The 13,737-nt window shown below is 45.4% G+C and overlaps 1 protein-coding gene across 1 annotated transcript in view; it reads left to right on the forward strand.

Annotated features, from left to right (window-relative positions):
- LOC124046902 (ubiquitin conjugation factor E4 B-like) overlaps nt 1-7,963 on the forward strand; it is a 71,181-nt gene extending 63,218 nt beyond the window's left edge. Inside the window, 3 exon segments of the mRNA XM_046367672.1 lie at nt 603-777; nt 7,213-7,359; nt 7,713-7,963. Coding sequence (XP_046223628.1) covers nt 603-777; nt 7,213-7,359; nt 7,713-7,780 — 390 coding nt within the window. The 3' untranslated portion in view covers nt 7,781-7,963.
- Nucleotides 7,964-13,737: the final 5,774 nt, after the last annotated feature.

The following is a 13,737-nucleotide window of genomic DNA, read 5'->3' on the forward strand; positions in this document are numbered from 1 at the left end:
ATACAGTAAGTGAATTTGTACCAAATACTTCATCTGGGAAAGAACTGGATACATAGTGCTTTAATTTCTAAACGTTAAAATGGATATGTATGAAAATACCCTGAAATTAAACGTGACATTCTGTATTGTTGCCTCGAATGAAACAATTGATCTCAAATCCAAAATGCTAGAGTATAGAGCCAAATGTAAAAAATGTTGCTTCACTGTCCAAATACACTCCCCTCCATATGTACGTCATTATACCAGGTTTGGGTAAAGTAATTGATTATGAAATTCAAGGCACATAGTTGTTAGCCACAATACAAAGCCTGGGGAAGAAATAGCAGTACTAGTGACTGTGCTGTCAGTACAGACTGTGCTGTCAGTACAGACCATGCTGACATCTCAATGTAGTTATAATTTGGAAGAATGACACACTTACATCCTTAGGCGTCTCACGGAAAATTCCCCCGAAAGGCTGTTTGTTTGCTCCACTCCTCCCCTTTCACTAGGAACCAAACAGGCCAAAGCGTGGAGGGATCTACTGTTACAGAACGTTTTGCTATGGTGTAGTAATAAATACTCCAAAGGCTTACATGGTGTTCTTTCTCTCCCCTTTCCAGCGGTCATACAGCCGAGAGCTCTTTGAGGAAGTGATTTCCAAGATGAAGAAAGCCGGCATCAAGTCCACCATCACCATTGAAAAATTCAAGCTGCTATCGGAGAAGGTGGAGGAGATAGTCGCCAGGAACTCACAGTCCGAAATGGACTACAGTGAGGCACCTGACGAGTTTAAAGGCAAGTGTTCAAGTTTTCCAGGTTTCAAACTCGCACGTGTTTAAATTCACTTTCTAGTGTTCAAACTGGCAAGTTTTGGAACAAAACATATATATTTTATTTGTGTTACTAATTGCCCCTGACCGCAGCGGCATGTTCATTTGGCTGCAACGTCGCAGTAAGACTTAAATTACTAAGACTGGTCACAGTCCTCTATTCCACATTAGGCCTGCTACAGCACCGTGTCTGTTCTGTACCTTACATATCTGTCCGGAATGTTCTGAACGTCTATAGTCCAGGACTTCGGTCAAATGAGCTGACTTCAAGTCAGTTTGATTGGGATACAAGTAAAAGGAAGACCCTCTATCGTGGCAAAACTCAGGACATTTTGTGAGTAATGAGGGTCAGTCACACAGACAGCTTAGACTGGGCTATCCTATAACTACTGACTTAATATACGCTGGGAGGGGAATGCAGGCCTCATACTTACTTTGATGTCCAGATATGGGCTCCCGAGTGACGCAGCGGTCTAAGGCACTGCAGCTCAGTGCAAGAGGTGTCACAGTCCCTGGTTCGTTTCCATGCCATATCACACACCCGGCAGTGATTGGGAGTCCCATAGGGTGGCGCACAATTAGCCCAGCGTGGTCTGGGTTTGGCCGGGGAGGCCACCATTGTAAATAAAAAAATTGTTCTTAACTGACTTGCCTAGTTAAATAAAAAAAATATGCCTCACTATCCGCAGTGAAAATCCACTCTGAATGAGGATATCCGAAATTAGTATAAGAGCAATACGACCATAATATAATATTAAATCCGACTCCATTATCATATCAATGCTATAGGCCCATAAGCTTATTTGATGGGTCTAGCCAAGGTAGCGAGCCTTGCATCACTCGGAATACTATAAATTACAGAGCATTCGAGAAGTTTTCAGACCCCTCGTCTTTTTCCACATTTTGTTACATTACAGCCTTATTCTAAAATGGATTTAATTGTTTTTTTCCCCTCAATCTACACACAAAACCGATTAATGACAAAGCAAAAACAGATTTTTAGACATTATTGCAAATATATACACTGCTCAAAAAAATAAAGGGAACACTAAAATAACACATCCTAGATCTGAATGAAATATTCTTATTAAATACTTTTTTCTTTACATAGTTTAATGTGCTGACAACCATATCACACAACAATTATCAATGGAAATCAAATTTATCAACCCATGGAGGTGTTGATTTGGAGTCACACTCAAAATTAAAGTGGAAAACCACTTTTCCACTGATCCAACATTGATGTAGTCTTTAAAACAAGTCAAGATGAGGCTCAGTAGTGTGTGTGGCCTCCACGTGCCTGTATGACCTCCCTACAACGCCTGGGCATGCTCCTGATGAGGTGCCGGATGGTCTCCTGAGGGATCTTCTCCCAGACCTGGACTAAAGCATCCGCCAACTCCTGGACAGTCTGTGGTGCAACGTGGCATTGGTGGATGGAGCGAGACATGATGTCCCAGATGTGCCCATTTGAATTCAGGTCTGGGGAACGGGCGGGCCAGTCCATAGCATCAATGCCTTCCTCTTGCAGGAACTACTGACACACTCCAACCACATGAGGTCTAGCATTGTCTTGCATTAGGAGGAACCCAGGACCAACCGCACCAGCATATGGTCTCATAAGGGGTCTGAGGATCTCATCTCGATACCTAATGGCAGTCGGGCTACCTCTGGCGAGCACATGGAGGGCTGTGCGGTCCCCCAAAGAAATGCCACCCTACACCATGACTGACCCACCGCCAAACCGGTCATGCTGGAGGATGTTGCAGGCAGCAGAACGTTCTCCACGGAGTCTCCAGACTGTCACGTCTGTCACGTGTGAATCTGTTTTCATCTGTGAAGAGCACAGGGCGCCAGTGGCGAATTTGCCAATCTTGGTGTTCTCTGGCAAATGCTAAACGTCCTGCACGGCTGTAAGCACAACCCCCACCTGTGGATGTCGGGCCCTCATACCACCCTCACGGAGTCTGTTTTTGACCGTTTGAGCAGACACATGCACATTTGTGGCCTGCTGGAGGTCATTTTGCAGGGCTCTGGCAGTGCTCCTCCTGCTCCTCCTTGCACAAAGGCGGAGGTAGCGGTCCTGCTGCTGGGTTGTTGCCCTCCTACGGACTCCTCCACGTCTCCTGATGTACTGGCCTGTCTCCTGGTAGCGCCTCCATGCTCTGGACACTACGCTGACAGACACAGCAAACCTTCTTGCCACAGCTCGCATTGATGTGCCATCCTGGATGAGCTGCACTACCTGAGCCACTTGTGTGGGTTGTAGACTCCGTCTCATGCTACCACTAGAGTGAAAGCACCGCCAGCATTCAAGTGACCAAAACATCAGCCAGGAAGCATAGGAACTTAGAAGTGGTTTGTGGTCGCCACCTGCAGAACCACTCCTTTATTGGGGGTGTCTTGCTAATTGCCTATAATTTCCACCTGTTGTCTATTCCATTTTCACAACAGCATGTGAAATGTATTGTCAATCAGTGTTGCTTCTTAAGTGGACAATTTGATTTCACAGAAGTGTGATTGACTTGGAGTTACATTGTTGTTTAAGTGTTCCCTTTATTTTTTTGAGCAGTGTATATTAAAAGAAAGATATACATTTACATATGTATTCAGAGCCTTTACTCAGTACTTTGTTGAAGCACCTCTGGCAGCGATTTACAAGTTTGAGTCTTCTTGGGTATGATTCTACAAGCTTGGCACACCTGTATTTGGGGAATTTATCCCATTCTTCTCTGCAGAGCCTCTGTTCGGTTGGATGGGGAGTGTTGCTGTACAGCTATTTTCAGTTCTCCAGAGAGGCTCTATCAGGTTTAAGTCCATGCTCTGGCTGGCCCACTCAAGGACATTCAGAGACTTGTCCAGAAGCCCCTCCTGCGTTGTTTTGGCTCTGTGCTTGGGGTCGTTGTCTTGAAAACCTGACTTCATCAAGGATCTCTCTGTACTTTGCTCCATTCATCTTTCCCTCAATCCTGACTAGTTTTTCAGTCCCAGCTGCTTAAAAACATCCCCACAGCATGATGCTGCCACCACCATGCTTCACCGTAGGGATCGCGCCAGGTTTCCTCCAGACATGACGCTTGGCATTCAGGCCAACAAGTTCATTCTTGGTTTCATCAGACCAGAGAATCTTGTTTCTCATGGTCTGAAAGTCCTTTAGGTGCCTTTTGGATAAACACCAAGCGGGCTGAGGAGTGGATTCTTCATGGCCACTCTACCATAAAGGCCTAATTGGTAGAGTGATGCAGAGATGGTTGTCTTTCTGGAAGGTTCTCCCATCTCAACAGAGGAACTCTGGAGCTCTGTCATCGGGTTCTTGGTCACCTCCCTGACCAAATCATCATTTGTCATGTGCTGAATACAACAGGTGTAGAGCTTACAGTGAAATGCTTGCTTACATGCACTGTCAACTGTGAGACCATATGTAGACAGGTGTATGTCTTTCCAAATCATGTCCGATCAATTGTATTTACCACGGGTGGACTCCAAGTTGTAGAAACATGATCTACGGAAACCGAATGCACCTGAGCTCAATTTCAACTGTCATGGCACAGGGTCTGAATACTTATTTCTGTAAAAAAAATATATATGCATTTTCAGAAATGTCTAACAACCTGTTTTTGCTTTCTCATTATGGGGTTTGGTGTGTAGATTGATCCATTTTAAAATAAGGCTGTACAATAGAGGCGGCAGGGCAGCCTAGTGGTTAGAGCGTTGGACAAGTAACCGGAAGGTTGCAAGTTCAAACCCCCGAGCTGACAAGGTACAAATCTGTCGTTCTGCCCCTGAACAGGCAGATATTGTTCCTAGGCCGCCATTGAAAATAAGAAGTTGTTCTTAACTGACTTGCCTAGTTAAATAAAGGTGGAAAAAAGGGAAAAAAAGAATGTGGAAAAAGACAAGGGGTCTGAATACTGTCAGAATGCTCTGTATATATGAATATATGTATACATATGTATACATTCGATCATATAATAATTCGAGGAATATTACTCAGAAATATACTGTTCGTATCCATTTCAAAGTACTCCGATGTATTACCGGAATGCTACACCAGGAGTTTGGTTTACAGTGGCTCCTTGAGCAAAGTTTCCACCCGTCTTTTATTCTTCCGCCAAATCTCCCATCGTCTAATATCATTTAGCCAAAACAAACAAAAGGGATGAAAACACACATGCATTCTAACCTCAATTATCTCAATTATAGGACAGCTGTGCCGCTCCCTCTTTGAACCCACAGCCGTCCAACGAACAGATTAAGACAGTAACGCTGTAAAAATACATTTAGGTTTTATTTTATTGTTTAAATAAATATATATCAAAATTTGCAACTGGTCATGAACTCCTGAAACAATCCACACACAACATCACCACAATTTAATTCACACACATTAACATTAAATTAGTCAGATCAGGTTTTCATATGTCTTCATACCCCCGACGGTGTCCTTGCTCCCAGGGTTCTATGGGAAAAAAGCCATGGTGTTTGACTTTTGTGATTGCGAACATATGGTCAGCCATCCAGACAATGCCATAAATCGTGATTGAATCCTATCATAACGTTGGTCTCTTTAAAGTGACGACGGATGTTTATCGAATAATGAACTATGTTTATAACTACATGATTAAACTAATCAGGTAATCATTAACTCAGTAACCTGGGGCACCATGGGAAAAGTTTATTTTACTGTGTTTCCGTTTCCCATATTAAATCAAAGAATATCAGAATATTGATTTTACAGCAGTGCTAATTAATTTCCTCTACAGTCTCGTCGCATAGTTTGTAAATCTGCACAAACCCGGCCGGCTCTCACTCAATCCGTACCACACCAATTGAGTTGATTATTTATTTACTAACAAGCTAAATGATAATATAAGATACACACACACACACATACGGCGTAGGTTATTGATTAGAACTTAGTACAATGAAACAGGTCCCTAGCGGGCCAACACAATATGACACGTGTTTCACAAAATGGAGATTTAAAAGAGAGAGAGTGCCCAGGAGAAAAGCACACTTGGATACATTTGTAAACTTGGTTTAGCCCTAACACCGTGCCCCGAACTGCCACCTTACAGGTCAGAATATAATGATGTTGTTACTTGTCGAAGGTCTACGTTGGGTTATCTCTACATGGACCGAGTTCCGCCTTCTCCCTCTGATGGCGGCACCTCTTTTGTTAACGGGTCTCTGCTTGTCCACACAATGTCAGTGTCCTTTCTCCTAGTTGTCTGTTTCCTTGCCCTCGTTCTGTAAGAGGGTTCTTCTGAGGACGGTCAGCCATATAGATGTAAGTCTGCTTGTCCACACAATGTCAGTGTCCTTTCTCCTAGTTGTCTGTTTCCTCGCCCTCGTTCTGTAAGAGGGTTCTTCTGAGGACGGTCAGCCATATAGATGGTTCCAGCGTGGGAATGAAAGCAGTGTAGACGCACAATTCCTTGGAGAGAATAACCGGGTGGTCCTGCTTGAATTCACCTTAGATACAGCTACTCAACCGTAGAACTGATTGAGGTTCCTCTGACTTCATGCTCGTGTTGCGTTTTGGGGTTGTGACAACTTGTAGACCTTGGCTGCAGCGCGTGGTCACCTAGTCTGCTCACATGTTTTATGCCCCCGGGTCACAGAGGCGTTTCCGTCTTTATGGCGTATCAAGTTACGAGGCAAACTGGATTTTACTCAGATCCGGTTTTGACAACTAACTTCACATTTCATCTTTTCCAAAAACATTATATTTGATCTGGAGACTTTCCACACAATGCACAGTATGCAAACATCGGGTACCTATTATGAAAACTCTTCAAGTTACGTATTTGTTATATCGCCGTCATTCAACTTTTAATAACATAACAAAAACGACATTCATTTTCATATTCCATCTATCGTTGTTACCAACATTTTGTCTGATGGAATATCCCAACGTCCATTTATTGCATGTTACCGTCCTGAGGTAGGTTCTCCATTAAGGCCCACTCACACATTCCGATCCTCCTTACTGAGAGGACAAAGGATTCGTCTGCTGCCTTACGATTTACAATGGGTGATAGCTGTCATAAACCCCCACCTCTGCGGCATTGAGAGATGTCTCTGTAGGACTGTGCTCTTTGGTAACATGACCTGAACAGGCCAGTCATGACAGTCCTCACGTGTAACATAAAACATGTAACATATGAAACCCTCTACTACAGTAGAGCAACCTTTCAATATAGGACACAACTTTTAATGTAAAGATCATTGCCTTATCTTAATTAAGATTCCTTTTTGCATTTCTATAGTCTGCTTTATTTTTTAGCATAACAATATCTGAAGAGAGGAAAGTACAGTATATGTTGATTTTCCGCATTTAATTGAAGATTAATGTAATTTTCTCTTTGTTTTTGTCTGTGTACGTGTGTGTCCACAGACCCTCTGATGGACACATTAATGACTGACCCTGTGATACTGCCCTCTGGGAACATCATGGACCGAGCCATCATCCTCCGCCACCTACTCAACTCCCCCACTGACCCCTTTAACAGACAGCCTCTCAACGAAAGCATGCTGGAGTCACGTATGTACACACACAGCATGGTCTTGCTGGAGTCACGTATGTACACACACAGCATGGTCATGCTGGAGTCACGTATGTACACACACAGCATGGTCATGCTGGAGTCACGTATGTACACACACAGCATGGTCATGCTGGAGTCACGTATGTACACACACAGCATTGTCATGCTGGAGTCACGTATGTACACACACAGCATGGTCATGCTGGAGTCACGTATGTACACACACAGCATGGTCTTGCAGGAGTCACGTATGTTCACACACAGCATGGTCTTGCTGGAGTCACGTATGTACACACACAGCATGGTCATGCTGGAGTCACGTATGCTGTGTCATTGTCTTTATTCACAGTCCCTGAACTGAAGGAGAGGATCCAGGCATGGATGAGAGAGAAGCAAGGCCAGGGACGTTTCCTCTAGTGACACCCCCAACCCCCAACTCCGGGGGTAAAGGATGTTATCACCACGACTGAATTCAATGCCATCAACAAAAAATTGAAAAAAAGAAACCTGTGATTTTTCTCCCTTTATCCTTATTTTCTCAGATCGTCATCTAAAGGCCATTGGCTCTAAAAATGAAACATAATAAAATTATGACTTTTAAAAAAGAACATCTCATGACTTCGTGTGTGTATATATCTACATATGCATATATTTAAGAGTGAATGCATATAACGCTGTAAGGATAAGCAGTTGTCACAGCCTACAGGTTTTAACAGCAAAATGACATCGCCTTATTCATAATTTTTCCTGAGTTTTGTAAGCCTTTATGTGTACTTTGTTAGGGAGGGTGATACATTTAGAATATGGGAATGGAGATCCATTTTGGTTAAGTAGTAGAACTTTCACTGGACAAAAATAAACGCAACAGTTCTGTTATGTTATTCTTCAATAACACAAACTCCAAAGCAAATCAAAATGTTATGCTGAGAGTCAGCTATTCAGTCTCCTCTGTCCTCAGCTTTTTACTTAAGTGAAATAATCTGTCTGTAAACAATTATTGGAAGAATTGTAGGCGCTCTCAGATTGTAGGCGCTCTCAGATTGTAGGCACTCTCAGCTTGTAGGCACTCTCAGCTTGTAGGCACTCTCAGCTTGTAGGCACTCTCAGCTTGTAGGCACTCTCAGCTTGTAGGCACTCTCAGCTTGTAGGCACTCTCAGCTTGTACAGTGCCTATCGAAAGTATTCGGCCCCCTTGAACTTTGCGACCTTTTGCCACATTTCAGGCTTCAAACAAAGATATAAAACTGTATTTTTTTGTGAAGAATCAACAACAAGTGGGACACAATCATGAAGTGGAATGACATTTATTGGATATTTCAAACTTTTTTAACAAATCAAAAACTGAAAAATTGGGCGTGCAAAATTATTCAGCCCCTTTACTTTCAGTGCAGCAAACTCTCTCCAGAAGTTCAGTGAGGATCTCTGAATGATCCAATGTTGACCTAAATGACTAATGATGATAAATACAATCCACCTGTGTGTAATCAAGTCTCCGTATAAATGCAGTTTTATATCTTTGTTTGAAGCCTGAAATGTGGCAAAAGGTCGCAAAGTTCAAGGGGGCCGAATACTTTCGCAATTCACTGTAGATAACTATTAGACATGACCAGCTCTTCCACACTGGTATCAGTCCCCAAGATAACTATTAGACATGACCAGCTCTTCCACACAGGTATCAGTCCCACATAGATAACTATTAGACATGAACAGCTCTTCCACACTGGTATCAGTCCCATAGATAACTATTAGACATGACCAGCTCTTCCACACTGGTATCAGTCCCATAGATAACTATTAGACATGACCAGCTCTTCCACATTGGTATCAGTCCCATCGATAACTAATAGACATGACCAGCTCTTCACACTGGTATCAATCCCACATAGACAACTATTAGACATGACCAGCTCTTCCACACTGGTATCAGTCCCATAGATAACTATTAGACATGACCAGCTCTTCCACACTGGTATCAGTCCCATCGATAACTAATAGACATGACCAGCTCTTCACACTGGTATCAATCCCACATAGACAACTATTAGACATGAACAGCTCTTCCACACTGGTATCGGTCCCATAGATAACTATTAGACATGACCAGCTCTTCCACAATGGTATCAGTCCCATCGATAACTATTAGACATGACCAGCTCTTCCACAATGGTATCAGTCCCATCGATAACTAATAGACATGACCAGCTCTTCACACTGGTATCAATCCCATATAGACAACTATTAGACATGAACAGCTCTTCCACACTGGTATCAGTCCCATAGATAACTATTAGACATGATCAGCTCTTCCACACTGGTATCAGTTGCACATACATTTACATTTAAGTCATTTAGCAGACGCTCTTATCCAGAGCGACTTACAAATTGGTGCATTCACCTTATGACATCCAGTAGAACAGTCACTTTACAATAGTGCATCTAAATCTTAAAGGGGGGTGAGAAGGATTACTTATCCTAGGTATTCCTTAAAGAGGTGGGGTTTCAGGTGTCTCCGGAAGGTGGTGATTGACTCCGCTGTCCTGGCGTCGTGAGGGAGTTTGTTCCAGCATTGGGGGGCCAGAGCAGCGAACAGTTTTGACTGGGCTGAGCGGGAACTGTACTTCCTCAGTGGTAGGGAGGCAAGCAGGCCAGAGGTGGATGAACGCAGTGCCCTTGTTTGGGTGTAGGGCCTGATCAGAGCCTGGAGGTACTGAGGTGCCGTTCCCCTCACAGCTCCGTAGGCAAGCACCATGGTCTTGTAGCGGATGCGAGCTTCAACTGGAAGCCAGTGGAGAGAGCGGAGGAGCGGGGTGACGTGAGAGAACTTGGGAAGGTTGAACACCAGACGGGCTGCGGCGTTCTGAATGAGTTGTAGGGGTTTAATGGCACAGGCAGGGAGCCCAGCCAACAGCGAGTTGCAGTAATCCAGACGGGAGATGACAAGTGCCTGGATTAGGACCTGCGCCGCTTCCTGTGTGAGGCAGGGTCGTACTCTGCGGATGTTGTAGAGCATGAACCTACAGGAACGGGCCACCGCCTTGATGTTAGTTGAGAACGACAGGGTGTTGTCCAGGATCATGCCAAGGTTCTTAGCGCTCTGGGAGGAGGACACAATGGAGTTGTCAACCGTGATGGCGAGATCATGGAACGGGCAGTCCTTCCCCGCGAGGAAGAGCAGCTCCGTCTTGCCGAGGTTCAGCTTGAGGTGGTGATCCGTCATCCACACTGATATGTCTGCCAGACATGCAGAGATGCGATTCGCCACCTGGTCATCAGAAGGGGGAAAGGAGAAGCTTAATTGTGTGTCGTCTGCATAGCAATGATAGGAGAGACCATGTGAGGTTATGACAGAGCCAAGTGACTTGGTGTATAGCGAGAATAGGAGAGGGCCTAGAACAGAGCCCTGGGGGACACCAGTGGTGAGAGCGCGTGGTGAGGAGACAGATTCTCGCCACGCCACCTGGTAGGAGCGACCTGTCAGGTAGGACGCAATCCAAGCGTGGGCCGCACCAGAGATGCCCAACTCGGAGAGGGTGGAGAGGAGGATCTGATGGTTCACAGTATCGAAGGCAGCCGATAGGTCTAGAAGGATGAGAGCAGAGGAGAGAGAGTTAGCTTTAGCAGTGCGGAGCGCCTCCGTGATACAGAGAAGAGCAGTCTCAGTTGAATGACTAGTCTTGAAACCTGACTGATTTGGATAAAGAAGGTCATTCAGAGAGAGATAGCGGGAAAGCTGGCCAAGGACGGCACGTTCAAGAGTTTTGGAGAGAAAAGAAAGAAGGGATACTGGTCTGTAATTGTTGACATCGGAGGGATCGAGTGTAGGTTTTTTCAGAAGGGGTGCAACTCTCGCTCTCTTGAAGACGGAAGGGACGTAGCCAGCGGTCAGGGATGAGTTGATGAACGAGGTGAGGTAAGGGAGAAGGTCTCCGGAAATGGTCTGGAGAAGAGAGGAGGGGATAGGGTCAAGCGGGCAGGTTGTTGGGCGGCCGGCCATCACAAGACGCGAGATTTCATCTGGAGAGAGGGGAGAAAGAGGTCAGAGCACAGGGTAGGGCAGTGTGAGCAGAACCAGCGGATGTCGTCGACCTTCTTTTCAAAATGGTTGACGAAGTCATCTGCAGAGAGGGAGGAGGGGGCGGAGGGGGAGGAGGATTCAGGAGGGAGGAGAAGGTGGCAAAGAGCTTCCTAGGGTTAGAGGCAGATGCTTGGAATTTAGAGTGGTAGAAAATGGCTTTAGCAGCAGAGACAGAGGAGGAAAATGTAGAGAGGAGGGAGTGAAAGGATGCCAGGTCCGCAGGGAGGCGAGTTTTCCTCCATTTCCGCTCAGCTGCCCAGAGCCCTGTTCTGTGAGCTCGCAATTAGTCATCGAGCCACGGAGCGGGAGGGGAGGACCGAGCCGGCCTGGAGGATAGGGGACATAGAGAGTCAAAGGATGCAGAGAGGGAGGAGAGGAGGGTTGAGGAGGCAGAATCAGGAGATAGGTTGGAGAAGGTTTGAGCAGAGGGAAGAGATGATAGGATGGAAGAGGAGAGAGTAGCGGGGGAGAGAGAGCGAAGGTTGGGACGGCGCGATACCATCCGAGTAGGGGCAGTGTGGGAGGTGTTGGATGAGAGCGAGAGGGAAAAGGATACAAGGTAGTGGTCGGAGACTTGGAGGGGAGTTGCAATGAGGTTAGTGAAAGAACAGCATCTAGTAAAGATGAGGTCGAGCGTATTGCCTGCCTTGTGAGTAGGGGGGGAAGGTGAGAGGGTGAGGTCAAAAGAGGAGAGGAGTGGAAAGAAGGAGGCAGAGAGGAATGAGTCAAAGGTAGACGTGGGGAGGTTAAAGTCGCCCAGCACTGTGAGAGGTGAGCCGTCCTCAGGAAAGAAGCTTATCAAGGCATCAAGCTCATTGATGAACTCTCCGAGGGAACCTGGAGGGCGATAAATGATAAGGATGTTAAGCTTGAAAGGGCTGGTAACTGTGACAGCATGGAATTCAAAGGAGGCGATAGACAGATGGGTAAGGGGAGAAAGAGAGAATGACCACTTGGGAGAGATGAGGATCCCGGTGCCACCACCCCGCTGACCAGAAGCTCTCGGGGTGTGCGAGAACACGTGGGCGGACGAAGAGAGAGCAGTAGGAGTAGCAGTGTTGTCTGTGGTGATCCATGTTTCCGTCAGTGCCAAGAAGTCGAGGGACTGGAGGGAGGCATAGGCTGAGATGAACTCTGCCTTGTTGGCCGCAGATCGGCAGTTCCAGAGGCTACCGGAGACCTGGAACTCCACGTGGGTCGTGCGCGCTGGGACCACCAGATTAGGGTGGCCGCGGCCACGCGGTGTGGAGCGTTTGTATGGTCTATGCAGAGAGGAGAGAACAGGGATAGACAGACACATAGTTGACAGGCTACGGAAGAGGCTACGCTAATGCAAAGGAGATTGGAATGACAAGTGGACTACACGTCTCGAATGTTCAGGAAGTTAAGCTTACGTAGCAAGAATCTTATTGACTAAAATGATTAAAATAAATGATACAGTGCTGCTGAAGTAGGCTAGCTGGCAGTGGCTGCGTTGTTGACACTACACTAATCAAGTCATTCCGTTGAGTGTAATAGTTTCTGCAGTGCTGCTATTCGGGGGCTAGCTGGCTAGCTAGCAGTGTTGTTTACGTTACGTTGCGTTAAAAAAATGACAATAGCTGGCTAGCTAACCTAGAAAATCGCTCTAGACTACACAATTATCTTTGATACAAAGACGGCTATGTAGCTAGCTACGATCAAACAAATCAAACCGTTGTACTGTAATGAAATGAAATGAAAATGTGATACTACCTGTGAATGCGACCGGGTTGTTGAGTCTATTCGGTAGACGTTGGCTAGCTGTTGGCTAGCTGTTGGCTTGCTAGCAGAGTCTCCTACGTTAAGGACGACAAATAGGACGACAAATAGCTGGCTAGCTAACCTCGGTAAATTAAGATAATCACTCTAAGACTACACACTAAACTACACAATTATCTTGGATACGAAGACAGCAAAGACAGCTATGTAGCTAGCTAACACTACACTAATCAAGTCGTTCAGTTGAGTGTAATAGTTACTACAGTGCTGCTAATCGGTGGGCGTTTGCTAGCTGGCTAGCTGGCGGGCAAATAGCAGTGTAGACTACGTTAGGACGACGAAATACGATAATTATGCAATTATCTTTGATACAAAGACGGCTATGTAGCTAGCTAAGAAGAAATTGCTAAGATTAGACAAATCAAACCGTTGTACTATAATGAAATGTGAGCTGGCTAGCTAACATTGCTAGCTGGCTAGCTGCTGGGCAAATAGCAGTGAAGACTACGTTAGGACGACGAAATACGATAATTATGCAATTATCTTTGATACAAAGACG

The sequence above is a fragment of the Oncorhynchus gorbuscha genome, linkage group LG10 (assembly GCF_021184085.1).
Source record: "Oncorhynchus gorbuscha isolate QuinsamMale2020 ecotype Even-year linkage group LG10, OgorEven_v1.0, whole genome shotgun sequence".
Lineage (NCBI taxonomy): Eukaryota > Metazoa > Chordata > Actinopteri > Salmoniformes > Salmonidae > Oncorhynchus > Oncorhynchus gorbuscha.